The 24,941-nt window shown below is 38.5% G+C and overlaps 1 protein-coding gene across 10 annotated transcripts; it reads left to right on the top strand.

Annotated features, from left to right (window-relative positions):
• The first annotated feature begins 7,637 nt into the window (after window positions 1–7,637).
• Piga (phosphatidylinositol glycan anchor biosynthesis class A) lies at window positions 7,638–24,098 on the top strand. 10 transcript variants are annotated; one of them, XM_048796534.1, is made up of 7 exons: window positions 7,659–7,715; window positions 9,900–10,057; window positions 11,900–12,673; window positions 17,080–17,212; window positions 18,173–18,305; window positions 18,473–18,679; window positions 21,772–24,098. In XM_048796534.1, the coding sequence occupies exons 3-7, from the start codon at window positions 11,956–11,958 to the stop codon at window positions 22,039–22,041; spliced, it is 1,461 nt and encodes a 486-aa protein (XP_048652491.1). In that variant the 5' UTR covers window positions 7,659–7,715; window positions 9,900–10,057; window positions 11,900–11,955; the 3' UTR covers window positions 22,042–24,098. The 10 variants fall into 10 exon arrangements, with proteins under 10 accessions (XP_015343537.1, XP_015343538.1, XP_048652493.1 ...); XM_015488051.2 differs by lacking the exon at window positions 9,900–10,057 and having other exon boundaries at window positions 7,638–7,715; XM_015488052.2 differs by lacking the exon at window positions 9,900–10,057 and having other exon boundaries at window positions 7,638–7,715; window positions 21,878–22,030.
• Window positions 24,099–24,941: the final 843 nt, after the last annotated feature.

Genomic DNA, 24,941 nt, shown 5'->3' with positions numbered 1-24,941 from the left:
ATCCCCTGTGTGCCTTGAGAGACGCCGACCACTCCGTCTCTCTCCTCTGAACTTCAGAGTCTGGGATGTTGTAAGTCTGATGCTTTGTCAGGTAAAATCTAGGACATGCTTAGTTAAAGGCAGCAGTCTACCAGACATGGTAGTGTACACCTATAACCCCAGAGGCTTGGAAGGCTGAGGCAGAAGGGATCACAAGTTCAAAGCCAAGCCTCAGCAATAAAAAAAAAAGAAAAAAAAAAAGTGCTAGGTAACTCAGTGAGACTCTGTCTCTAAATAAAATACAAAATTGGGCTTGGGATGTGGTTCTGTGGTTGAGTGTCCCTGAGTTCAATCCCTGGTGCCCCCCTCCCCCACAAATTGTGAATTTCATAGATCTGGTAATTTGGTCAACAAGAGCTAATTTACTCTTAATCCTCAGTGTGATAACAATGCTTTGCTTATAGTAGGTGCCTAATAAATAATTACTTAATGAATAATTAATGATTGCATTGATTTTGTGACCAGTAAGTAAAAATCCCTCTAAAAGGAAAGTCAAGAGTAATTTTATACAATTCATATTGTTTAAACTCAGCTAGATCATAGCATATCTGAATTATTCAGATGTTGTAACTCTAGATAGGAACTTAAGGAAAGATGTATTCTCCTTAAAAAATGTTAAGAAATGACAACTATCCAAAAATATTCTGTTATTTGACCCTTGTAATAGCTCAGTTTTAAAAAAAGTCTGCCTCTTGTTATCTTACCACTGATATTGTTTGAAAGCAATCCCACTGGCCAATTTTGGCCCACTCCCTGTTTTTGTAAATCATGTGTTATTGGAACACAGTCATGCTCATTTGTTGATATATTGTCTATGGCCACTTTTGCTCTGCAACATTAGGGTTGAACAGTATATGACAGAGATCACATATCCTGCACTGCCTAAAATATGCACTTGGTCCTTTATTGTAAAAGCTGGCCAATTCCTTGGTGAAAAATATTCCTTAATTTATCAAGTGTTACCAATTACTATGAAATAGGCTGTTTTTTGAGCCTTTACAGTAAAGGACTCTGTTGAATGGGTTGTTGGAATTAGCTGGCCTCACCTTTTTTTTGTCATTGTGTACGTATGCAACCCAATGAAGCTAAGGAGTAACCATGATTTAAATTTCAGTTCTCAGGAATAGTTGAGAACAGTTTCTTTTTTCTTTTTCTTGCAGTGCTGGGATAGAACCCAGCGCCTTGTGAATACTAGCCAAATATTCTGCCATTGAGCAATGACCCCAGCCCAATTCTCAGCAATTCAAATAAAGTCATGTTACATTTATGGAAGGATTCTAGTTATTTTCATGGTATATCTCAATGGCATGGACTCTGAATAGTCCATAAAAATAGTCTGCATAAAAGCATTCATCAACTTTTGCTATCTTTCAATGCCCTGAGTAAACACTCCCCAAGAGGAAAGGGATTTTATAAGAGCCTAAACCTACAAAGACCTGGTGAATAGGAAGGTTGACAGAAACAACATTCTGAAAGCTGAAAAGTAGGTGGATGAGTTGTAAATGGTTTGGCAGATCTGAAAATACAAATAGGAATTTAAGCCAATAATAGGGAAAGCTGAGTTCCCCAAAAGCTCAGAAATTGGTGTCCCTTGTACTTGTATAAATGGGAGGAATGCTAAAATGAGGTTCAATCTGAAATCTGATTAAGAAACAGTTTGATCCTAGATCCCCTCCCACACACATACCCTGTCGTAGGGTGAATGCCACTCCTGAGCTCAGGGAAATGATAGGTTATTAATTCTCTGACTAGGGTGAAATAGAGTGCACCTGGACCAGAGGATACCTGGCATCCACAAGGACATGATACTAAACTGAGAACAGGTAAATTAAGTAAACACATGCATACTAAATATTAAGAACCTCAGCCCTTAGCCCTCTATGTGTGACCACAATGCTGGCAGTCAGGCCTTTACTCAAAATGGTTTTCTGTAAGGGGAATATGACCAGCCCAAGAGGAGAGACCCCGAAAGTACTGAAATCAATCTGAAGGGGGGATACTCAGTGAAACAGTCCAATGAGTCAACAGGCCCCACCACTCTAGGGCTCAGAATTCTGATCAACTCTTTTGTCCCTTTTATTTTAAGTTTTTTTAAATATATATTTTTAGTTATAGATGGACTACAATGCTATTTATTTATTTATTTATTTACATGGTTCTGAGAATGGAACCCAGTGCCTCACACATGCTAGGTGAGTGCTCTACCACTGAGCTACAGCCCTAGCTCTGACCCATACTTTTAAATATGAGTGGGTAACCATGAATTTCCAGACATCTGGTAAAACCCTAATATGAAAGAGAGTAAAACAAACAGAAGAAGGCAATTTGGAAGAAACAGACTCAACAGGGAGAAGAAAATGTCAAATCATTAATATCCAGGAGGTGGGGGCAAGAGGGGAACACCAATAAGAATAAGGGAAGGGGCTATTAGAAAAGACAATGCCAGGGCCTGGGGGTATGGGTCAGTGATAGAGCACTTGCATAGTATGGCTGAGGCTCTGGGTTCAATCCCCAGTCTGTCTGTCTGTCTGACTGTCTGTCTCTCTTACACACACACACACACACACACACACGTGACAATGCTGGAGAACACAATAGAGCTCTAGGAAACTAAAACAATTATAAGATAAATTAAGAATCTAATGGGGGGGGTGCTGTAGCTCAGTGGTAGAACACTCACCTGGCACGTGGGAGGCCCTGGGTTCAATCCTCAGCACCACATAAAAATAAATAAATAAATAGGTTAAAAAAAGAATCTAATGCGGGGTGAGGGTTGAGGGGGAGATAAGAGTTGAAGAAATTTCTCAGGAAGTAGAATAAAAAGAAAATAAATAAGAACTAAAAGTGAAATACAAAGGGGTCTAATATCAGAATAATGAATGTTCCAGCAAACCAGAGAGACAATGGAAGAATATGTAATCAATAATTTGGAAATTCAAGGAAATTTCTCAGAGCTTAAGCACATGGCTTGGCAAATAAAGAGGCTTTGAGTGCTCAGACTAAGTAATGAAAATATACCTATACCAAGGTATGAAATTTCAGGCCACAAGAGACTGAGAGACAACTGTATAAGCTTCTAGAGTAAAAATTATGAGGATTTCATAAAAAGAGTCAGAAATAATGATGACATTATATTTCTCAACAGCTACACTGAAAGCTAGAAGACCAGAGCAAGACTGTTAAAATTCTGAAGGAAAATAATATCAGGGGCTAGAGTTGTGGCTCAGTGGTAGAGTACTTGCCTAGCATGTGTGAGGCATTGTGTTCGATTCTCAGCACCTCGTATAAACAAATAAAATAAAGGTCCATTGACAACTAAAAAGTAAAAATAAAAAAGAAAATAATATCAGTCCTAGTACTCGGCACCCAGACTATGAATAAAATCGAAGGGATGAAAATGTATTTTACAACATACAAAGTTTTAGAAAATCCCTCTAGTCTTCTATCATTCTTTCTCAGAAAGCCATATGAGGGAGGATGGTCTTCACAATAGGGGAGTAAAACAAAGAAGAAAGCATTGTTTAAGCCGATCCGTGGCTCCTGTGATTTTCAGGGCCTCTATTTTTGTCATTGCACTAAAATCGATCTGGTCCTCCATCCCTTTTGTCTAGAACTATGCTTCCTAAGCATTGATGTGAACATGAATAAGTCAGTATCTTGTAAAAGTGCAGATTCTTATTCAGTGTGTCTGGAATAGGGCCTGGGAATCTGCATCTTAAGGTCTCTCAGATGCTGGCACCACTGATATGCAGACTGGACTTTGAATTACAAGGGGCTAATTACTCAGGACTAATGAAATAGCCTAAATGGTCTCTTTTCCAGCAGTGCCACTCTTACACTCTCTTCTCCTCCAGCTACTAGAATAAATTTCCAAAGACAAGGCTTTGTGATTTGAGATGTTTCATTTCTATGTTGTACACTGAGGCAAAGTGACTTCCTTAGTACTATTTGCATCATACTAATTTTTATTTTTTTCATTGCACTAAAACCGTGTCTAACCTAAACTTTATCACTGAAATGAGTTTTCAAAATATTAATACTTCTTTATATTCAAGATTGATAATTGATCCCTTAATATCCATTGACATTTGCTTCATTTCTGCATGCTTTTGCTTCCAAATTCTCAATTTTTTTCCATATATTTCTATTATTTGAATTGTATCTGGAATGAGTTAAACCTCTATCATTACATCTCTGTGTTTTTCTTAGTATACCTCTTTTAATGTTTGGCATTTTGGTTTACAAACTAATCTTGGGCTCTCTCTCTCTCTCTCTCTCTCTCTCTCTCTCTCTCTCTGTGTGTGTGTGTGTGTGTGTGTGTGTGTGTATGTTTGCTTATCATCTCCCAGACTAGCAGTGATAGTAGTATATTGCAGATCACCTTGCTTAGTTCAGTTCTCTAACAAGGTAATATCCCCAGAAAGGTAGCAACTATTGCAAAAAATTATTTCAATCTTGATTCACAAGTGGGGGAAATGGTTAGGTAAGGAAAGCTGGTTATCTATTGCTGTAAAACTGCCATAAAACTGAGTGTCACTGGGCACACTGGTACACACCTATAATCCCAGTGGCTGGGGAGGCTGAGACAGGAGGATCGCAAGTTCAAAATCAGCCTCAGCAATGGTGAGGCGCTAAGCATCTCAGTGGGACCCTGTCTCTAATAAAATACAAAATAGGGTTTGGGATGTGGCTCTTAAAACCATTGCTCATTTGGTGCAGAAAAAAAAAACTGAGTGCCTTGAGACAACAATGACTTATTAATTTAAATAATTCTGTGGGTTGATCCATATAGCATAGGCTGAAGTCACTCCATTGGTTACATTAAGCTGGGAACTCACTGCTGGAATGGTGGAGATGACCTCTCATTCTTCAAGGTGACTCTTTCCATGTGGCTTTCCATCACTGAAGATCTTGCCTCAGCTTTTTCACAACATAACCATTGGCTTTCAAGAGGAAAGTTTCCAACAGGACATAAACCAGTTCATGAACACCTATTAAGCCTCTGTGGTATCTCATTTATTGATGTCCCATTGCCAAGCAAATCATATGGCCAAACCTCAAGAGTCAATGTGGGAGGGGATTACACAAGGATGCCCATATTGGCAAGTGGCTTATTGAATGTCACTAATACAACAGTCTCTCACCAGGCTGGTTCATGGCTCTAGCCACATGTGGAGTCCTATTAGTCTCTACTATTCTATAGGAGCTAACCCTTGGTTTATGTCTTCCTGTTGCCAAATACACAGAGTCTGGGACCTATCTGACTTTGGTCCTGATCACCCTTTTGCATTTTGGTTCTTTTTCTGATACAAGGAAAAAATTATCCTCTTTTTAAAAAATCACAGCTGAAACTTGTGCTTTCCTCATTTATTTTGTATTTCTTCTCATTTTTTGTTTGAACCAGAATGATGGATGAGTCTTGGAATATTAATTGAAAATGTCATATTGTCTGGAAGTCTGGCTCAACAACAAGTTCATTTTCCTTGGTAAGATCCTCTATCAGTTTGCTCTATCACTGAAAATGTCACTCTTTTCTTATCCACACCCCTTTCCCATCTCTTTCCTGTGTAATTTTACAACAGTGTTCACTGAACAGTCAGTACCTGTCTTTGTCTCTTGTTCATTTTGTTCTTGAAATGGTCTTGCTCTCAAGAGTTGCACAGACACCCTCTATTTACTCTTCTAGCTAAATTTTCACAGACAGAAATACTCTATCTCTCTGAAATCCCTGTATTTTTCTTATGGCACTTGTGAGTTCCTATCTTTTTATCATAGATACATATGCTTTAACTCCATCTTGATTCCTTGGGAGTTATGTTCATGCCAGATTCTCTCTGCATTGTGCTTTGCACATATATAGCAATTTCTCAATACATATTTGTTGCCTTCCCTCTCCAAAATTATCTAAGGCATCTAATTTACACATGAATGGGAATATGACATCCACATTTATTTTACATCTTTTCCATTTTAGGTCATTTAATTCTATAGCTGGTACTGATTGTCCTTATATTTTATTAAGTATAATCAGAATACAGTGCATATAAGTAATTTGGTCTAATTTTGGTGGTTTCTAAGAAAATTCTCTAAAGGCGTACTTTGAGGTCATACATTAGGCTGAACACTGTAGTTAGAATCATCTCTAGATTTATATTTTAATCCTCCTACTGCAACTTTCTTTTGACTTTTAGAAAATAGTTTTAAATGGGTATTGTTGCTTAATATTTAACTGACTATAAGTGGTGTCATGTGTCCATATGAGATTGTAAATTCTTGAGAAGTGGAATCACTACTTATTTACCTTTGTTTTGTTTTGTTTAATCAAGAATTGAATCCAGGGGCGCTTAACCATTGAGCCACATCTCCAAGCCCCCCCTTTTCTTTTAAATTTTGAGACAGGATCTTGCTAAGTTGCTTAAAGCCTCGCTAAATGCTGAGGCTGTCTTTGAAATTGTCATCCTCCTGCCTTAGCCTTCTGAGCTGCTGGGATTACAGGCATGTGCCACCATATTTACCTTTTAATGCTCAGTGCCTAGGACAAGCTAGAACATGTCAGTGTTCAATGCCAAAGTACTATCAAAATACAAAAGTGGGGCTGGAGTTGTAGCTCAGTGGTAGAGAGCTTGCCTAGCATGTGTGAGGCACTGGGTTCCATTCTCAGCACCACATAAAAATAAATTAATTAATTAAATAAAAAAAGGTATTGTGTCCATCTACAACTAATATATATATATATTTGTTATATATATATATGTAAATATGTGTATATATGGGAGTATTTAATTCTCTCTGGAGGCTTGGGGAGGCCATCAGAAAAAAGGTGAAATCTTAAGGGGTGAATAGGCTTATTCCAGGTTCAGAAGGGAAGCCATCGTGGTGGTAATGATGGTGCTCAAAAAGAAATTTGTTCTTGTTTGAAAGTACAGGCATGGCAGGGCTGGGGAACTCCAAGAGCCAACTGTGAAGGGTGGGTGACCTTCAGATTACTCCTACTGATTCTATTAGTCCTTTGGCTAAGCACCAGCATAGCCAGTTGAACCTGTTTGAGTGGGAGTCCTCAGATGCCGTCTCCGCTACTGTGAACAGTTGTCTGATAAAATGTAAGTTAAGCAGTTGAATCAGAACTTTATTAAATAAACACTGTTAATTTTTTAGTGAAGCCTCCTGTATTTGGGACAAACTTGTATGAAAAATTATCTGAAATTCAAAGTTGACATTTTTATTTGTTTTGATCTGCTCTGACTTTTTGTGTCTTTTTATTAGTTGCATCTGGCAATTCTGCCAGTACGGTTCTGCTGTGGCGCCAATGATTACAAACAAAATGCCACCATGACCCGGGTTTTCGTAACCTTCTCTCCCAATCGGAAGCGAGCAAGGAGAAAACAGGCTTCCTGAAAAGAGACGCTGTAACTAGGCAACCAGGATAGGCACGCACCCAATCTTCTGCAGCATCTAGAAGACGTGCGCACGCGCTAGCCGACGCGACCTCTCGCGCTGAAGGGTGGGGACGACTGAACGTCGCTCTTTCACGTGACTTCGGTGCCTCCTTGTGATTGGATGCCTCGGGGGCGCGGCTCTCGGGCGCGGACGCTCCGGATTGGTGTTTCGGGGCAGTGGGGCGGAACCCCGGCTACAGCCGCGGGAGGTCCGGACACCGGCGGCCATGGGACTCGCCGGTAAGTGCGCATCTGCCCCTCTCCCCTCCCGCACTCTCGGCCACTTCGGGTCGGCGCTGTGCTGTACCTGCTGGAGTGGGGCAGGCTATGTAAGGGATGAAGCCGGTCGGGCTTCAGGCCTGGAAGTCGGGTCAGAGGGTCTCCGGAGTCGAGTGGGGTTGAGGAAGCGTTGCAGGCTGGAGCCGGTTCGTTGGCTAAGGCTGGTGGGGCGAGGGACTGGGGACGGCGGGAGTCCGGGCCTTAGACCCCTGCACACATTCTGGCCATTTTCCTCCTCCCTTTGGGCCTAATCAGACTGTGCCTGACCCCGCCGGGTCGCGGACTGAGCGGGGGCACTCCCTCCTTGGCCCTAGCGCTCCCTAGCCACCTCTCGGAGTGNCATCTGGCGTCTCTGCGGCTTGGCTTCTTCGGTTGTAAAATGGGGTGCAGATGTGGCTCGGGTTTCACTGAGTTGCTGGGAGGGCTGGATGAGCTGCTGCCGGTAAAGTCCTCAGAACGCGTCTGGCTCAGTGTTAGTCCTTAGCGGTGTGAATCAGTGGGGACCAGGTACCTCTGAGCCATCTGATTTCATTCTACACCCATCCTTACAGCAGGGTTTAGTGTCTCAAGGCATCTTCTAAGTAGATCCAACCCCACAAGTGGACTAATAAGAAAGGAGACTTTACCAAGTATCTCAGGGGGAGAAGGAGGATGAGGTTTCCTTGGGAGTGCTCAGTGCCCCAGCTCAAAATCCCTATTGAAAATCTGGCCCCTTTCCTGTTGGTACACCCTCTGCTGGGCCTCCCCAGTCCTGCAGTTTCCATGGCCTCTGGGACAGGGCCCCCCTCGCTCCTTCCTCTTAGTCTTTTCACAGAATCCCCTTCTGGTTTTGCTCATCTTCTGTTTTCTTCTGTAAACTGAATGTTTGTGTCCCTCTAAACCCCCCCCCCCCAAATAAGTTGAAATCTTGCCTCTCAAGGTCCTGGTGTTGGGGGTGTGTCTTTTGGGAGGTCCTGAGAGCAGAGCTTTCAGAAGGGCTTTCTGCCCTTGAGAAGCGACCTCCAGAGAGACCCATCACCCTTTCTGCCACATGAGGGTACAGCCAGAGCAGGCCACCCATCTATGAACCACAGAGCAGGCCCTCAGCAGGCACTGGATGTGCCAGGACCTTGATCTTGGACTTCTCAGCATCCAGAACTGTGAGCAATGAGTTGCTCTTGTTTTAAGCCATTTTGTGATATATTGTTATAGCAGCTCATAAGGGACTAAGCCATTTTCCATTTTCGTAATTTCTAGGCTTATATATTCAGTCTCTCAGTCCTTTTTTCTTTCTTTCTTTCTTTCTTTCTTTCTTTCTTTCTTTCTTTCTTTCTATCATTCTCTTTCTTGAAAGAGGTTGACCAATTTAGAGAAGGCTAGGGATCCGGATCCTTACCTCTTGGGGACTGTTCAGTTGTCTCCATGGTCCACTTTACTGTGACATCTTTTGGACATATATGTTATTTTATCATCACAGTGATAATCTGATGAGAGAATTGATGGTCAGAACTCCAAGGCCTGCTGGGCTGGGGTTCTGGCTCAGTGGTAGAACGCTCGCCTAGCACATGCAAGGCGCTGGGTTCGAGCCTCAGCACACATAAAAATAAATAAATAAAATAAAGGTATTGTGTCCAAGTTCAACTAAAAAAATATTTAAAAAAAAATGCAGATGAGTTTATTGGAGAGAATTGATGTTAAGACTTTGCACACACAGTTAATTTGTATTTTCTGAGTTTGCAGGTGAAATCTGCAATTCAGATTAAGGATGGCTTCCCATTGTATAGTTGAGGTTTCTGGAGCCCTGGGCATCTTCATTTGTAAGCTAAGGAAGATTTTTAACTAGATCTCTAAGATTCTTTAGCTATAAAAGTCTAAGAATCTGGGGCTTGGGATATTAGCTCAGTTGGTAGAGTGCTTGCCTTACATACACAAGGCCCTGGGTTCAATCCCCAGCACCACAAAAATAAATAAATAAATACATAAAATCTCTCTTTCTGTTTGATGTGGAACATTCATTTAAAAAAAAAGTCTAAGAGTCTATAGTAATATTGAATGAGCATTTCACATTGATATGGCTTTAGGGGATCCCTGAGATATACATTTCTCACTTTAGATATAGGAACTGACTGGAGATGGAGATTGTCTTTACTTTGGCCTTATTTTCAGACTCCACATTGAAAGGAGAGCACTCAGGGAAGAAGGGCCTACATAAAGAAAGTTTAAGGAAAAAAATGAAGGGAGCAGTTTGATTATCACCATCCTTGAATAAGGAAGGAGAAAATATGGATTTTCCACAGCATGAACTCCAGGTGACATTTGAAAAGGTGCTATCTAGTTCCAGATATATTTTAACATAAACCACAGAGCCAATACCAGCAGAAATTTATGAGATGAATTGAATCAGTGGCTAAGCTCTAGAGCAGGAATCAGCAAACTTTCTGTAAAGAGCCAGATGGTAAATATTTTAGGCTCTGTGGGTCATATGGTCTCTGTGGCAGATAGTCTGCTGTTGTAGCACAAAAGTAGCCATTCACATAAATGAATGGGTGAGTCTGTGTTCCCATGAAACTTTTTACTTACAAAACCAGGCAGTAGACCAGAATAATTAGATTTGAATTCTGGGCTGTTTTAATCATCCTTTCTCCCTAAAACTTAGTGGTTTTAAAACAGCAACCATTTTGCAGTTTTTCATGATTCTGTAGTCTACTAGGCATGGCTAATGGTATTTCTGGTCTTGCCAGTGGCCACCAGGGAGGCTGTATTTAGCTAGCAGTTTGGTGAGAGAATGAGTCCAGATAACATGAGCATGGCTGGGCCTCTGGCTCTCTCCTATGTAGTCTGAGAGCTCGTCTCTCTTCATATTGTTTCCTCCATGTCTCTGTAGCACAATAGCTAAACTTCTTGCATGGTAGTTTAGGGTAGTAAGAGTGCATAACTGGAAGCCACAGGGCCTTTTTCAGGCTGAGGTCAAAAATTTGCATACCACTTCTCTTGTGTCCTGTGAGTTAAACCTGATCCAAATGCAAGGTGTAGGTGGGATCACCAGTGAAACACATTATGCTGCCTCTAAGGAGCTGAGTGATCTTGGACAGATTCCTTAACCTCCCTTAAGCTTTAGACTTTCCATTTATAAAATAAAGTTGATACCTTATAGGGTTTTGGTGAAGCTACAAATAAGATGCAGAAAACTCTTAGCACACAGTTCCTATTGTATAGTGGCCATTTAATAAGTAGAAGCTGGTAAAATGATAACAGTAGAGGAAAATATGCACATGTATATATATATATGTATGTATGTGATGTGTGTGTATGTGATTATTGAAAACAACTGGTTTGATGGTGTTGCAAACCATTATGTACTGTGGTGTAACAAACTCATTTAGAATTATGAATAGCAATGACTTTTTAAAAATTATTATTTGTTCTTTTTAGATATACATGACAGTAGAGTGTATTTTGACATATGTACATGGAGTATAATTCTAATTAGGATCCCATTCTTATGATTGTATAAAGATGTGGAGTTACACTGGTTGTGTATTTATATATAAGGATAGGAAAGTTATGTATGATTCATTCTACTGTCTTTCCTATTACCATCCCCCTCCCTTCCCTTCATTCCTCTTTGTCTAATCCATGAACTTCTAATCTTCCCCTCCCTATCCTCTCTGTTTCTGGGTTAGCATCCACATATCAGAGAGAACATCTGGCCTTTGTTCTTGGGATTGACTTATTTTGCTTAGCATAATATTCTCCAGCTCCATCCATTTACTAGCAAATGCCATAATTTCATTCTTCTTTAAGGCTGAGTAATATTCCATTGTGTGCATATAACACATTTTCTTTATCCATTCATCTGTTGTAGGGCACCTAGGTTGGTTCCATAGCTTGGCTATTGTGAATTGAGTGAGTAGCAATGACTTTTAGAGCAAAATAAAGACACTAGCAAAATCAAGATGTTGCAGAATGTAGTTTTCTTGTATGGCACCTAGTAAACGTTAAGCAAGTAAATGTTGTCAAGTGAGTAAATTCATTATATGCTTTGTTTTTATGTCTAGGGGAAAAGCTAACAAATTTATGTTAACATTAAAACTACTTTCTAACAGGATTTGGAATATGGAATGTGTTGTGTCTCTAAGCTGAGATTCTGTTTTGCTTTTTTTCAGGTAACAGGATACATAACTGGGTTGCTCTTAAGAACTGATGCCTAAATCACCTCAGCATGGCCTGTAGTGGAGGAGGTGGGCATGGCCAGCCTTCCTCAGCTATACTCTCCCCGGTTACCCCTGGAAGTCTTTCCACTTCTAGAACCCGTGCCCATAGCATATGCATGGTGTCTGACTTTTTCTACCCAAACATGGGAGGCGTGGAGAGCCATATTTACCAGCTCTCTCAGTGCCTGATTGAAAGAGGGCACAAGGTCATAATTGTCACCCATGCTTACGGAAATCGAAAAGGCATCCGTTACCTCACTAATGGCCTCAAAGTCTATTACTTGCCTCTGAAAGTCATGTACAACCAATCTACAGCCACGACCCTCTTTCACAGTCTGCCATTGCTCAGGTACATATTTGTTCGGGAGAGAGTCACCATAATCCATTCCCATAGTTCTTTTTCTGCCATGGCCCATGATGCTCTCTTCCACGCCAAGACAATGGGGCTCCAGACAGTCTTCACGGACCATTCCCTTTTTGGATTTGCTGATGTCAGCTCGGTGCTTACAAACAAGCTTCTAACTGTATCTCTTTGTGACACAAACCACATCATTTGTGTCTCTTATACTAGTAAGGAAAATACTGTACTAAGAGCAGCACTGAATCCTGAAATAGTGTCCGTCATTCCTAATGCAGTAGATCCTACTGACTTCACTCCAGACCCATTTAGGAGGCATGATAGTGTAATAACTATTGTTGTTGTCAGCAGACTTGTTTACAGAAAAGGTAATGAAATGATAGCTATATTTGCATTGCAGTCTTTTTTCCTTATAGAAAGCTGTTGAATACTTGTGTGTGTGTGTGTGTGTGTGTGTGTGTGTGTGTATATATATATATATATATATATGTATATATATGATGATTGTTTGGTTTTTCATTTTGTCTAATGGTTTTATAATTACTTCTGCATTAACCAGAGTAAAGAAAGCTCTGATGTTGGTTTACACATCCAAGGAGAGAAATTTTTAGAATGGTGATGAATGCTGCCCCCAGCCTTTGATGTTTTAATGGTTGATGAAAGATAAAAACAATAACCTGATGCTGTGTCATCACTAAGATCTTTTACAAAATTAAAATAGCCCTGCACATGTGGTAAGAAGTAAAGGATTCAACCCACCACATGGCCATTTCTTTCTGATTGTAAAGGTAATATATTTTCATTGCAGATGTTTTAAAAGCTAAGAAAAACACAAAGATGAAAACTAAAATCAGGGGTATCGGTGTTATTCAGAGATGACCCTAATGGACATTTTGATTTATAATTAACTGTCCTTTTTATGCCTATGTTCATATGCTCAATATGAATGGGCCTGTTTGGCACACTACTGTTTTATAGCTTGCTTATTTGATCTAATCATATATGAAACATTGATAATATTGGCAGGTAAGTGGTGAAGAAGAGAGGATTCGATGGCCCAAGGTCAGAGCCTGACTCTACCCTGTTGTATGATCAAGGGCAAGTTATTTAACATCTCTAAGTTTGTTTTTTCATTTGTTTAAGCAAAGGTGGGAACTTTGTGAAAGTTCACTGATGGTTCCTATAAAGTCCTTAGCCCAGGTTGTACTTGATAAATGTCCAGGAGTATCAAAGATTTTTTTTTCTTTCAGTGCAGCACTCATAGACGCCACTAAAGCATTTGTGGAAACTCGTTTACCAGAATCTGAAATAGTCTGATTATTAAAAACATTATAGAGCCAGGTGCAATGGTGCACATCTGTAGTCCCAGCAGCTCCAGAGGCTGAGGCAGGAGGATCTCAGGTTCAAAGCCAGCCTCAGCAACTTAGCTAGCTCCCTAGTAACTTAGTGAGACCCTGTCTCAAAATAATAGGGCTGGGGATGTGGCTCAGTGGTTAAGCACCTCTGGGTTCGAACCCTGGTACCAAAAATAAAAATAAATAAAAACATAGAGAGTTACGAATGCTATTTATGAACCTAATAATCATTTATTTACTTTCTTGAAATATTTGAACTTAATTCAAAATATTAACCACACTGAATAGTGAGTAGTTTTGATGTAGAGCTGCTGGCTTCAGGTACTAGTACATTGATTTCAGTGGCTTCATCTTGCACAGTCACCTTCACAAAGCACAATCTACCATTGCTACTTTGGGCTTCTTTTAAGTGGGGTGAAAACCTAAAGGTGCATGAAGTAATGTTCTCCTGGACTTTTAAAATTTGCTTTCAGTTTTACACAGTGGTTTAAACATTTGTATTCTCATCTGACAAGAACTTAGTTCTATGACTTTTCTTTATTGGATTTTTCAACCATTCAGCTTAGTTTTCGTAGAAACTTATATCGTCATTTTATGTGATACTTAATTAAATTAACCAGTACAGTGACAAGTACAACTGGCATTACACAGATTTGTGAACAGATGCAGCAGGTTTTGGGTAAGCAAGAAGCTTAGCAGTGTACCAGTGTACTAGGGAGTGGCCCAAAACCTAGATATAGTCCCTGGTTGGTATAGTTCACTTTTGGAATGGGAAGCTTAAGTCCACTTAAGGGAGACTGGTAAAAGAAACTTAAACTAAACCATATTTTCTGGGGCCAAGGCAGCAGTATGCTTCTATTCTTTATCTGAGAAGATATGAATGCGGCTGGGGGTGTTGCTCAGTGTAGCTCAGATAGAGCACTTTGCCTAGCATGTGCAAGGCTCTGGGTTCAATCCCCAGCACCAGAAAAATTAAAAATAAAGAAGAAGATATGAATGGACTTGTATTTTATTCTGAATCTCTTTTGGGATATTGGTGACGTGTTTGCTGTAACTTAGAAAATATGCTTAATTTATTTTTTAATCAAATAGTATACTTTTGTGAGGTAGCTGAGTATGAGGCATATGTGATTAAGGGTCAGCAAAATTAACTACTCATCCAAAGGTTAAACCTATCACCTTTACTTCATTATTGTGATGTTTTGACCAGCTGAGCTAACCACCAACAGAGTGAAGGTACAGCTTCTCCTGTTTAATACTCAACAAATATTTATCGAACTCTTTCCATATGCCAGGCACCCTGCAAATAGTGGCATTCTGAGAAGGAACGGCCACATTTGTAATCCAAAAGTGAGTAGTCATATTAATGGTCCATTCCTTATTAACAAATTAATTTCTTCAGGAGATGTCTATTATACCAGCTATCAAAAGCATATTGGAGTGGATTAAGTAAGAGAGGCTAAGTCCAAATTTTCTTTGCCCAGATTTCCTGGTTGACTTCTGAGCCCTGTTTTGCTCTCTGGCAGGGTTTCCCCGTGCTCTGTGTGTGTGCAGGCACACCCCATTTCCTCCTATAGTGGTAATGACAACCTACCATTTGTATTCTGCAGTTCATAAAGCCTGTGCATGGTACAGTACCTCACTTGACCCTCCCAACAACTGTAGGGTAGATGTTATCTGCATGTAACAGACAAAGAAACTGAGTCTCAGAGAGGGTAAGTAACTCACCCAGGTTACACAGTAAGTAACAGACATGACAAATGTGAGTCCAGCTCTTCTCGAGTTAAGGCCTCTTGTTCCCCTCCTCCCAGCCTGGCCACCATTATCCTAGGATAGATCAGAAAAATGCTTTAAAATATTGTTAGACTGAGCTTTTAAAGAAGTTTGAATTGAGAATTTTTCTTGTCTTTTTGAGAATGGCAATTGAAAGTCTCTTTGTCCGTTCCTTTGTGTTAGACTCTTCTTAGAGGTACCAGAAATGATTTTTTTTTTTGTAGTGAGGAAATAAACCCTTTATTCTGATAACTATTATAGAGCACTGATAGTATTAACCGGTCTCATTTTTTGAAAAGTGATTGTCAGGATTAAATGACAATGCATTTAAAGTACATTGCCTGACATAGGAAGCATTCAGTAAATGTTAAAAATTATCAGCAGTTATGATTATTGCTCTATTTTTATTTGAAGAGTGAACTCTTAACATTGTATTTGAAAGGGGGGGAAGAGAGAAAAGCAAGGAAATGAAGGAATCATAGAAGACTAAATGTTATTTAGCCACCTTTTGCTTTATCTAGAAATTCAGTTGATGGATTTGATAATGGACTTAAAACAAAGATAGCTAAGATTTTTAATGAGAAGCCTTCATTAATTCAGAAAAAATACATGGGAATTTATTTTTGATATACGCCATCCTCTTTTGAAAATACCAGCAGAGTTTCTTTAATGAATCCTACTTTGCATTACTTAATGAAAATGACCTTATATGTGTCATTTCTCCCAGCATCTGTTTATAATTGATCTGCCTGTTTGTGGGTAGATGAACATAACAAATGCAATTCGTGGGTGTAGATAACCAAATAGTAGCACCATTGCTATGGCTTTCGATAGCCCCTTACTTTTTCAGACTATAGGTCATGATTTACTTTATTACTTTATATTACATGAGGTTGTGGTTACAGATTATCAGAAAATATTTTTTTAAAAGGAATCAAGATGCATTCTTTTGTTCTGTGGACTGTAAAGATATAACAGTTGAGGTCCAACTACCCTCATTTACTCCCATTCTGGGAAAGTGGGCTATAGCTGGTTCGGGTGGACTTTTTAAAATTCTGCTAACACTGTAGGGTTCATTACAAAATCCTTTGTACAAACTGCATTTTGAGCAAAGTGCAGGGAGTAATTAGACTTTGTTGCTTAGTCCTTTCCTGTGGCAGGAAGTGGAATTATAGACTGATAGAATTTTATAGCTGAAAGAGACCTTGGTCTTTAGGTACATAATTCCCTGCAATTAATAGATCAGGAGACTGCCATGATCAAAGGGCTCACTGGTTAAAAACAACAACAACAAAAATACAGCAGAGGCAAGACCTAGATCTCCTGTTAGTCATTCTGCTGTGGAGAAAGCTAACTCAAATTTTAACCACCTTAAATACCACTTAACGTGGACAAGTAAATAACTTAAAGAATAGTATGTTGAAACAGGATTAATTGTCCATATTTTGGGTGTGTGGAAGGTAACAATGAATGTCAGGGTCTTTGTCTTCAAGAATTGCAACTCTTGGGGACTCCTAGGAATTTATGAAGCATTCAAGTCTTGGGAGATTTGGTTTCTTCAAGTGAGTGAATTCTCAGTAGTTCTGATGATTTTTAAAGTTTAAATATTAATATATCTAACATTCATCTTTATTTTATATTTTCAGGAACCGATTTGCTTAGTGGTATAATACCTGAACTCTGTCAGAAATATCCAGATTTAAATTTCATAATTGGAGGAGAGGGACCAAAGAGAATCATTTTGGAAGAAGTACGAGAAAGATACCAGCTACATGACAGGTACTGATGGCTTCCATAGTGTCGTGGGTGAGAAGATATCAGCTATCCATTTTGGTTTTGACTAGATGTCTGTTTTAGATGTGCTGCTTCTCCTGCGTGTAGTTGATATAAAAATGTAGTATAAGTCCTGTTTTTAAAAGAATTTACATAAAGTGAGAAAATGAGAATTCAGTTTTATTTTCTCTATTAGTCCAATATTATGTGACTTTGGGGGACAGTTGTTGGAGGCACTGTGGAAGGCACACACCCACACATAAAAGTAACCACTTTGGAAATATTTATAGATTTCTGAGCCATATTTTGTTGTGATTTAAATAACATGGCACTGGCTGGGCATGTAGCTCCTTGGTAGAGCACTTGCCTAGCATGCACAAGGCCCTGGGTTCAGTCCCCAGCAGTGGAAAAAAATAACATGGCCCAAATCATGTAAATTGCTCTGCACACATAGGTTCAGACAGGTATTTTCTTCAGTAACTTTGATAATACACAAAATGTGCATGTATGAAACATCAATTTTTTGGGGGCGGGGGGGGGGGGTGCTGGGAATTGAACCCAAGGCCTTGTGCATGCAAGGCAAGCACCCTACCAACTGAGCTATATCCCCAGCCCCTGAAACATCGATTTTGAAAAGGCCATTTTCCTGTTAGAAATGAGACTTTAATATTCAGTCACCAAAGTGTATTAATATTTTTACTAAATGCAAGTTAGTTTTGGAGAAGATGAAATTTGGTATACGTAACAAAAGTTTGAAATATGTTAGTTATATGAGTTGTAACTCAACAGCTATATAAGGCTTTCTTTTAGATCATTATTTGATGATACTGGTTCTTAGAGGTGGTAAACATTACAATAAAAGAATCTAAGTGTAATATAAATAGCTAACTTAGCTTAGAAATTAAATTTCTTTTGTGGCATGATTTTTCACTCCCTTCTTTCTTCCCCTCTCATTTAAAAAATCAGGGTGCGTCTTTTGGGAGCGTTAGAACACAAGGATGTTAGAAATGTCTTAGTTCAAGGACATATTTTTCTTAATACGTCCCTTACCGAAGCATTCTGCATGGCGATCGTGGAAGCAGCAAGTTGTGGTTTACAGGTAAAAAGCTTTCAGGGCTTGTATTGTTGGGATTTCTGTGTTCATATTTTGGAAAGAAAAAAAAAAACACACTGAGATACATGCTGTAATAATTTTTTAAGTTGATTTTGTTGATTTCCCCGAGGTCTGATTATAGTGGACCATGTATTCCTTTTTTTCTTTTCAAGGTTGTAAGTACCAGGGTTGGTGGAATTCCTGAGGTGCTTCCAGAAGATCTTATTATTTTGTGTGAGCCTTCAGTAAAATCTTTGTGCAAAGGGTTGGAGAAAGCTATTTTACAACAGAAGTCGGGGGCATTGCCAGCTCCAGAAAATATCCATAACATAGTAAAGACTTTCTACACCTGGAGGAATGTTGCAGAAAGAACTGAAAAAGTATGTCACATGCTGAGAAAAGATTTTTGTCTGAACTCTTGATGTTTCACACACATATTTGCTTTCTTTTACATACAAGTTTGCCATTGATATTGTTGGTTAAGTTTATGAACTCTCTTATAGAAAGAAAGGAACTATGCATTACTTTTGATACACATCCTGGCTAAGTTTTCGTTAAAACATTGCATTTGACTTCTGATTTTGTTGATTTTCCTGAGGAAAATTAGAGCAACCTCATAACTTGTTAATATTTTAAAATATTTAAAATTTAAATATTTAAAAATATTAAAAAATATTTTTAGTTATAGATGGACACAGTACCTTTATTTATGTATTTATTTATTTTTTGAATGCAGTGCTGAGTATTGAACCCAGTGCCTCACATGTTCTAGGCAAGTGCTCTACTAATGAGCTATAACCTCAGCCCATAACTTGTTAATATTTGATTCAAGCTGCTTCCTAAACTTTTTTTGGTCCTTTTGCTAACTACTGTGATTTTCTGCAGGAAAATGATTTTTGCATCTTTGAACTGTTTGAGAACATAATGAGTTAGAATTCAAAATATACTTAAAAAGTTGGAAAAATGATCACAATAAAAGACAGCTATAGGGAATTTCAAAAGGACAGGTACAGGAAATAGATTGACACCCTTAGGTAGGAGAGTGTGCTTGTGAGAAATGCTTCCTGATTTTGGTCTAGAGACTTCATTTATTCTATACAGTTTTATCCTTTAGGTCTTTCTCCTGACTACTTCTTCCTCATGTCTTTTATCACCATGTAAGAAGCTGAGTGGAAACAACTCATTCATTGTGGAAACAACAATTCATTTTCTTAGTATATAGAAATCCTGGACCAGAAAGACAGCCAGGTAGAGTATGGAGAAGGTTGTAGTGTAGAGTAGTGCTTTATATTTTCAAGGTATGCAATGGAGCAGACAGTTTTTAGCCTGAAGTAGTAGCAAGGTGTAGCAGAGAAGAGAATATATTGTCTTTTACTGTAAGGCTTTTTTACTTAGTTTCAATGATCAGATTCAGTGTATAAAATGAGCCCATATTTGAGAACAAATTCAAAAACATCTTTATCTCTAAAAATGGTCATATGTAATAAAATTTTCAATTGAAACATAAGATGTTTTTCAATAAATGTTTTTGACTGAAGTGTCTGTGAGGCACTCTGACCTTTTAGAAGTCTTGCAGAATCTCAACCCATGTGAAATAGCTACCTTTTCCTTTGAAAGCTGGAATCTAGCACTGATTATCTGTGACTGTGCATGTCAGAGTTACCTGGGTAACCTCTTCAGACTCTGTCTCCCTGCCCCCTTAGCTCCCCAACCACTTCCTAAATTCTAATGTGACTCTGGGGGCGCAGAGATGGAATTTTGTGTACGGTTAGCAAGGATATTTGGCTAGAGAGGTTTTTGGCTTTTTTTTTTTTTTTATTTTTGGTGATACCACTCTTTTGTTCATCCTGATTGAGAACCACAGCTCTTTTAAGTTGTGACTTGACCTTCTTGATGGACATCATATAAAGAATTCTGAGCTATTATACGTAAAGAATTATGGTGACAGTTTGTCAGCATACATTAAAAGAGCTAGTTAGGACTTTTCTTGTAACCACATATTTTCTTTTAGTTATGTTTAAAGTAATAATAAAGCATCTGTATATTTTTTTCTATTTTATACTCTGGTAGTTTATTGTATACATTTAGAAAAAAGTAAATCCTTATCGATAACAGATTGTCACATTCTCGTCATAGTAGTAAATTGTTATTTTATCACCTAAGATAATAAATTAACTGACATGAAAAAAAAAAAAACCTGGACAAACATGTCAATTGTAGTTGGTCTTTTAATTCTAGACATTTTGATTCTTTTCTTTCTTTCGAGATTGAACCCAGGGGCACTTAACCGCTACTACATTCCCAGCCCTTTTTTATATTTTATTTAGAGACAGGGTCTCACTGAGTTGCTTAGTGCTTTGCTAAGTTGCTGAGGCTGGCTTTGAACTTGCAATCCTCCTGCCTCATCCTCCAGAGCTGCTGGGGTTACGGCTTGAGCTGCCATGCTTGGCAACATTTTAATTCTTTTAAACTCCTTTTAACTGTGTTGTTCAGAAAGTTGATCACAAAATTAAATTGGGCTTCAGCCTTCACATAATTTTCAGCATCATCCTGATTAAAATGTTTATATTTAAAATGTCCTCAGGATAGAAGAACTAGGTGAAAGTGTCCTATACTTTTCAAAGGCCACTGACCTGTAGATCTTGTACTTCATGTTGTAACTTTTCTTGAATTTAAAAGAAGATGGTTTACAGGTCTGTGAAACGAAGCACAAGTAATGCTTAAAGGCAGTTAAAAAATGGTCATGCTGGCCCATTTGATGTGTTCTAAACAAGTATGTTTAAAGATCTTTGGTTTTTGCTATTTTAGAGCAAAACGTGCTAAGCAATGTTTTAAAAAGCAAGCCACCTACTTACCAATTCTCAGCAGCAAACTCAGTTTGCTCAAGTGTGAACTATGCTGCCTACTAAAATTTACCCGCTATTTTCCCCTGTTTTACTTGCAGTCTGTGGAATGTTTCTGAGTAGCATGGATGGCCTTGTGGCAGTTGAAAGAAGAGCCTGTGTAGCCCCAGAAGCCCACTATATTGTGGCACTCTGATTATGCCTAATGTCTGCCAGATGCCAGTGAGAGCTTTCTTTGACCAGTCAAGGCATTGACAAGGCCAGTCCTGCTTGAGCACTGCTAAAGTCAGTGTTGAATTAAATATCCTTTGCATTGGTGACCCAAAAGAACTGTTCAGAAATTGTAGGTCTTTGGTATTCTAGTACTCAGCTGAAGTTGATGGTGATCTCCTAGGGGAGAGGAATTAATTGTAGCTTATTCTTTGTGTCACACATATCTAGCCCAGTCTTTTGCCCAGACTGGGCAATGTACCCAATGAGAGTTGTATCAAAGGGCATTAAGGACATCCTTACTATAACAACAACAATAAACACGAGCAACTTCTGTTTATGTTTCTGAAACTTTCCTGGTCAGTGTGAATTGTCCTTTCATGGGTCCACCAGCTCATTCTCAGTCTTCTCTCCTTCAGGTGTACGAACGGGTGGCGGGGGAAGCTGTGCTGCCGATGGACAAGCGACTGGACAGGCTCATCTCTCACTGTGGCCCAGTAACAGGCTATATTTTTGCTTTTTTAGCTGTGCTCGACTATCTCCTCCTTGTTTTCCTGAGGTGGATGACTCCAGATTCTATCATTGATGTTGCAATGGATGCCACGGGGCCAAGCGGTGCCTGGACTCATCAAAATCCTGACACTACACAAAGGGTTGAGAATGATGAGGTTTTAGACACACCCAGATAGAATAGAAAACCCAGGTTGTAAAGTTTTAAACATTTGTAATAATTCTATTAAGGTGATTGAAAATAACCTTGCTTTGTTTGTTTTTGATTGTTAATTTTAGCAAGTTATGCTACCTCTATATCATTCGATATTTTCTTTTGAGGAAAGAAAAACTTATGCAATTCCTGAGTGTAGAAACTCCTTGCACTTCCTTAAAATGTAGAAGAGAACGTTTAAGCCACTCAGGTATGAAATTTTTCAGATTACTGAAATCCTTCTAGCAGAGATGTTTTAACATTATATTTTGAGAGCTTTGGGTGCTGAAGGGCCAAACGTTTCTGGGCATTTTTTGGCCAGTTTTTAACGTTAAAGCATTAATTAGACACTCACCAGATGTTTACAAGTTTTCTTTAGGGAAGTACAACAATTACATGTTCGTATACATTTATTAGATATTTAAGTCATGCTCTTAAAACATTTATTGGGTCCATTCAGTAAGCATTACATCTAATCAGCGGGTTTCTTAAGTAAGATGGTCTGTCAGTTACCAGCATGTTTTGAGTACCTGCTTTTGTGTAGAATGTTGAACTAGCTTCTTCCTGCTGTTAAGGACCCTGGTTGCATTTGCTCTTTGCTCATCTTTCAGATGGCTTCTTTTGTTATAGTCATAGTTGACATGAGATGGTAAAATGTCTAACATGCCAGAACTCATATTAGTTAATGCCAGGAAAAGTCACCGGCATACTCTTAAGTATTTCTTTGATCGGTTATGTGTATTCTCCTCAGTAGAGCCTTCATCTTCAGTTATGTTTATGAAACTTTTGATTTTTAATTTCTAGGGACCGATATCACTGTTGATAGTGCAGAGAAGCCCTCCACATTTTCAGTGCATAATTTAGTCTTCTGTAAATGGCCTTTGTGTTTTCTGAGCAGAATGTATGAGGTGTGCCATCTCACAACCAGCTGCTACCCTGTCCTTTTGATATAAGTCGTTTCCTTCACTGTGGCCTAGCTGATGTCTGATAAGTATTGTCAATGTGCAAAAAGGCTTTACTTAAGAATGTTTTATTTATAGCAAACCAACTCTGAAAATCTTAGGACACAGTCTTTTTGTGAGTGGATGTTGTTAACTATAATTGTTGTTGCCCAGAGCCATGGGTTTTTAAACCCCAAATTATCCACATGGTGTGTATTATTAATTCTTTGAACTCTTTAGAATAAGCTTTTGTGAAAAAAGGACTGTGAATCAAAACAATGAGGCACTTGTGGGTGCACTAGATAGATTCTGTCAGTATTGTGATTCTGTACAGGATTTTTAAAATGATAACATTCACAAAACTTCTTACTTTTTAAGAGTATCTTAATATGCCTATTATCCGGTTGCCACTGGTATAAAAGAAATATATTTGTGTTTTGTTTGTACTAAAACACAAATGCAAGAGTGCAGTTTTTAAAATCTAGAAGCTAGGGATTCTTTTGTTGGAGAAAAATGGACTGATCCAAACTATTCAGACCTACTAGGATTTTTATGCATTGAAACTGACATAAATATGAAATAAACAGTGCAATATTCATGGTAAAGTGAGAAATGGTTAACATTTGGTTTTATTTATTCTACTCAGCAATTTTAAAAGGTACACTACTATTTTTTCCTTTTGCTTCTTAATTTATTTTTCAAATTTGTCATTGAATTCTTCAGTTGTTATTTATTTAAAGTGAAAATAGCATTTAAAATTGTTTTTGCATGTAAGATGTGTACTTTACAAGTGAGAAATTATTTTCCTTTTTTTGGTTTTCAAACAAATGGAAGTAAGTTTATTTGTCTTACATAAATCTTAATTTTCAGACTTCCTGGATACCTTAGTTGTAACTGTCAGTGTTGCACTGGTCAGTATGTGGAAACACATTGTTCTACCCCATTACTTAATGTTTATTTAAAAGTGAAATTACATTGATGAGGAATTTATTAAAAATATATTGTATTTCTTTTGCTATTACAGATGGTCGCACATGTAAAATTGGTTTGTTAAAACATGCTACATGCCCAAAAATAAAGATGAGAATGACATTTTTGACAATTTTCTGAGTTTGTCTTGTTTTATGGACAGGATATTAGTTACTGGTGGAACAGGGTCCTCCCGCCCCACCCTCCCTTTTGTTTTTCAGTGTAAATATATTGCTTGGTTTGTTAGTAAAACAGGAAATGTCCTTCAGATGATGACTCATTCTCCATCATCTTTTATTTCTACAAATACTCTTTCTTACTCATGGAAGAGCAAGTTCCATTGCACCATTGTTTCCTGACCCAAATAAGCCCTTGTTTTGCACTGCACTAGAGTTCTCACATAGGATAAATGAATGCATCTATACACTATTGTTTATGTGAACTACATAATTATACTTTATATCTTGCCAGATATTCTAAGAGGAATTTGGATTTGGAATTTGTTTATAAAAGCCCAGCTTTTCCCACCCCCTTTGTTAGAACCACTGTAAAGTAGTCACCTACATTAAATCAGATTTTAGTTCTGATTTATCTTACACCAGAACTTATTTTTGGCAATGTCATGTATTATAGGTTTGTATTTACTTTTGTAAAGTGTTTTTAAAGACCTTTTTATCTATCCTTGTATGCCCAGAAGGATGTGTCCAGATGTTAAATTGTATGATTCTGTGATTGGGTTTTTTATATGAAATTATGAAAATTAATTCCAGTTTTCTACAAAATTTAATTTGTTTTCTGCATTACTTTGGGGAGTTGAGTTTATTTTATCCTTGATCATTTATATTAGGCTGAGGCTCAGTGGATCTCAACTGAGAGATGGGGGATTATTTTGTTCCCAAGGGGATGTCTGGCAAAGTCAAAACATTTCTAGTTGCATCTGGATGGGGTGTGACATTAGCATCAAGTTGAGTAGAGA

This window comes from Marmota marmota, unplaced genomic scaffold (assembly GCF_001458135.2).
Source record: "Marmota marmota marmota unplaced genomic scaffold, marMar, whole genome shotgun sequence".
NCBI classification, from domain to species: Eukaryota; Metazoa; Chordata; class Mammalia; order Rodentia; family Sciuridae; genus Marmota; species Marmota marmota.
Note: the sequence above shows the minus strand (reverse complement) of the source record. Positions and strands in the feature narration are given on the sequence as shown.